Source organism: Microchirus variegatus, assembly GCF_963457635.1.
Source record: "Microchirus variegatus genome assembly, chromosome: 20".
In the NCBI taxonomy this organism is placed as follows: Eukaryota; Metazoa; Chordata; class Actinopteri; order Pleuronectiformes; family Soleidae; genus Microchirus; species Microchirus variegatus.
In genome coordinates, this window is record NC_139821.1 from 14,617,591 (window position 1) to 14,620,486 (window position 2,896).

Below are 2,896 nucleotides of genomic sequence, written 5' to 3' on the forward strand. Positions count from 1 at the left end.
CACAACATGTCGCTGCCAAGCACAGCCATAAAGCTACAGTCAGATGTCCATGTGAAGTGTCAGTCAGTCTATGAACACAAAGCTTTTGCTCAAGGTTTGGCAACTGACACATCTGCACAGGGGAGATTTCCATACATATAATGGATCTTTGCCATGAGAAATGCAGCAGAAATCAACAAGTACAGTATATAGGATAGTTCAGGGACCAAATGCTTACCAAACACCGAGGTGAACAATGTCTTCTTGCAGCAGGTGTGACACTTCAAGTGAAAAATTAGAAGAAGAAGAAAAGAAAAAAAACTTGGAGGCTTTGAATACATAAAACTATGAATATGAGTTAGTCAGCTTTCTTTATGTAGATACTGGAAGCGTTAAAAAAAGGAGACCAAAATAGCATTTCATTATAGGAATTGAAAATCATACCACGAGGTTGCAGTTATTATCATAATCTACAAGAGCAGTTCCCCTGCTCGACTGATTTGGTAACATTTTGGTGATGCGATGCAATTTTAACTATGCTTATTTCAAATATGGTTCACCAAATAATAGAAGGCACAGGCTCAATTTGGATTCCAACAGAATGATATCCAAAGCTGAACCTATAACCAGTGACATGGCGCTTTTCTACTAGCGCTACTTGCCTCGGCATGACAGGGTTATTTTGCGCTTCCATTAGCAATAGAACTTGGTACTTTTTTTTAGTACCTGCTCTGACGAGGTTCCAAGCGAGCTGAGCCGATACTTTGTGTAACGTCATCAGAGTGCACAAGAATCAAACTGAACAATGCCGTAAACTGCAGATCAATTAAAGACTTAAAAATCCTGAACAATCTCCAACATTTAGCATGGAAATGTATGAAGTCTCAATATTTAACAGCGGAGGCTGGTTTGTTTAGCGACAGCACTGCTGAAAGCCTGCGGTGATGACTCCGCTCATGTAAGGTACTATATTGTAATGGAAAACCAACCAAACCGTGTAGAGTCGAGCTGTGCTGTGGCGAGGCGAGCTGGGAACATGTAGTAGAAAAACGGCAATAGTAACCAGGCCACAATTCTAAAATGTTGACATGTGTCCTTAGTGCATTACTGTTTCTCTGATAAAGTTTTGTAGCCTTGACAACACTATTTATGGCCTGGGAACACTACAGATCGATTGCACGTGTTGTAAATCCCGTTGATGAGCTGCTAGTCATTGCAACTTCAGTAGGTGAGAAAGGCAGAGATGAGGTTTGAGAGTATTGTATGGGACGGACAAAGAGAAGGGAAATTTGCATTTGTTAAATTATTTTTGCTTCCATGTTTCATAGCAAGCTAGAATGTCCTCATCCTATCTGCTCCCTCAAGGGATCCCCCAAGGCATTGTACTGGGGCCTCTCACTCCCCAAATAATCAATGCTTTGCACCCATCTATTTGTGCACAGTGATATTGGGTTCATTTCTTTCTCAGCCACACCCGGCACAAAAGGTGACCAAATGCTATCAGAGGTTTCCCTCACAATCCCTCATATAAAGAGGGACTCGTCTCTCCTCCTAGCACCTCCTCTCCTAAGGTCTCACCCTAACATACCTATGAAACACTTACTGTCAACATTTCTTTACCAAAACTTCTCCACTGTTCAGTACTTGCTTCAACGTTTTAGTGTAATCCAATCAAGTCATTGTAAATGGGACAGGTGAAGCAGAACGTTCATGTAAGCTCATGTTAACACAGCTGGTATTTACTGTATATCATGATAACAGAGTTGAGGTTTCCCTATTATAACGTTTGTCTCTCTGTGTCTTTTCAGATCTTACAGGTGAATCTAGTGATGTCCATCCTGCTGTATGTGATGGTCCTCGTGTACCTCTATGGTATCCAGGCAACCAACATGGATAGCAGTCACCAGGGGCAACAACAACAGCAGCAGCAGCAGCCAAGTCCTGACACGTTAAACTCTCTTATCATCCAGCTGCTTCAGGCTGACCTGATGAGGGGGAAGACCAGGGGTAACCAGAGCCAACAGGGGAAAAGCAGGGATATGGAGCCCCAGGATACACTGCCTCCTCTTCTCAATGCAAACTTTCCCTTGGAGGACCAGGGCGATGTGGAGCAGTGGGGAATGGGGGGTCTCGGCGGCGGGAGCAGTGATGGGATGGTGGACCAGCAGGTGATCATGTTGAACTCAGACTTAATCAGGCAGCATAAGCGGTACAACTCACCCCGGGTGCTGCTGAGCGACCGACCACCACTGCAGCCTCCGCCGCTGTACCCCGCGGATGATTTCGTAAGCAGCGGACCAGAAGGCGGAGCGGTGGGAAACAAGACACGGAAGAAGCGTTATGCTGAGCACAGAAGCTACCGTGGGGAATACTCTGTGTGTGACAGTGAGAGCCAGTGGGTGACTGATAAATCCCAAGCAGTGGACACTGGAGGGAACGCCGTTGTTGTCCTGGCTAAAATTAAAACCAGTGCCACACAGGACATTAAGCAGTTCTTTTACGAGACGCGCTGTCGGACCCCGAGGCCCTTTAAGGGGGGCTGCAGGGGCATCGATGACAAGAACTGGAACTCGCAGTGTAAGACGACGCAGACGTTTGTGCGAGCGCTGACGCAGGTTCACAATTCAGTGCGCTGGAGGTGGATACGCATAGACACTTCCTGCGTCTGCGCTTTGTCGAGAAAACGTCACAGGACGTAAACGGAACAAGATAAACTTCCGCTGGGAACTACAGCATACCTGCATGGAATTTACTTCCACAAAAAAAAGATTTTGGCTCCTCTTCCTCATGCTCACCACCACAAGGTTATGTGTCATGGTGGTTAGAGTAAGATTCTGCTATAAAAATGATTCTTCTACAGGAGAAACCTTGGGTCCATTGAAATGACATTTCACTTTAATGTGCTGCATATCCACAA

At 45.4% G+C, this 2,896-nt stretch overlaps 1 protein-coding gene across 1 annotated transcript; it reads left to right on the forward strand.

The window, feature by feature from the left end:
• Positions 1–1,664: 1,664 nt before the first annotated feature.
• Positions 1,665–2,678, forward strand: ntf3 (neurotrophin 3; the record flags this gene model as incomplete). Its single annotated transcript, XM_083907037.1, has 2 exons — positions 1,665–1,691; positions 1,788–2,678. The coding sequence occupies 2 exons, from the start codon at positions 1,665–1,667 to the stop codon at positions 2,676–2,678; spliced, it is 918 nt and encodes a 305-aa protein (XP_083763163.1).
• Positions 2,679–2,896: the final 218 nt, after the last annotated feature.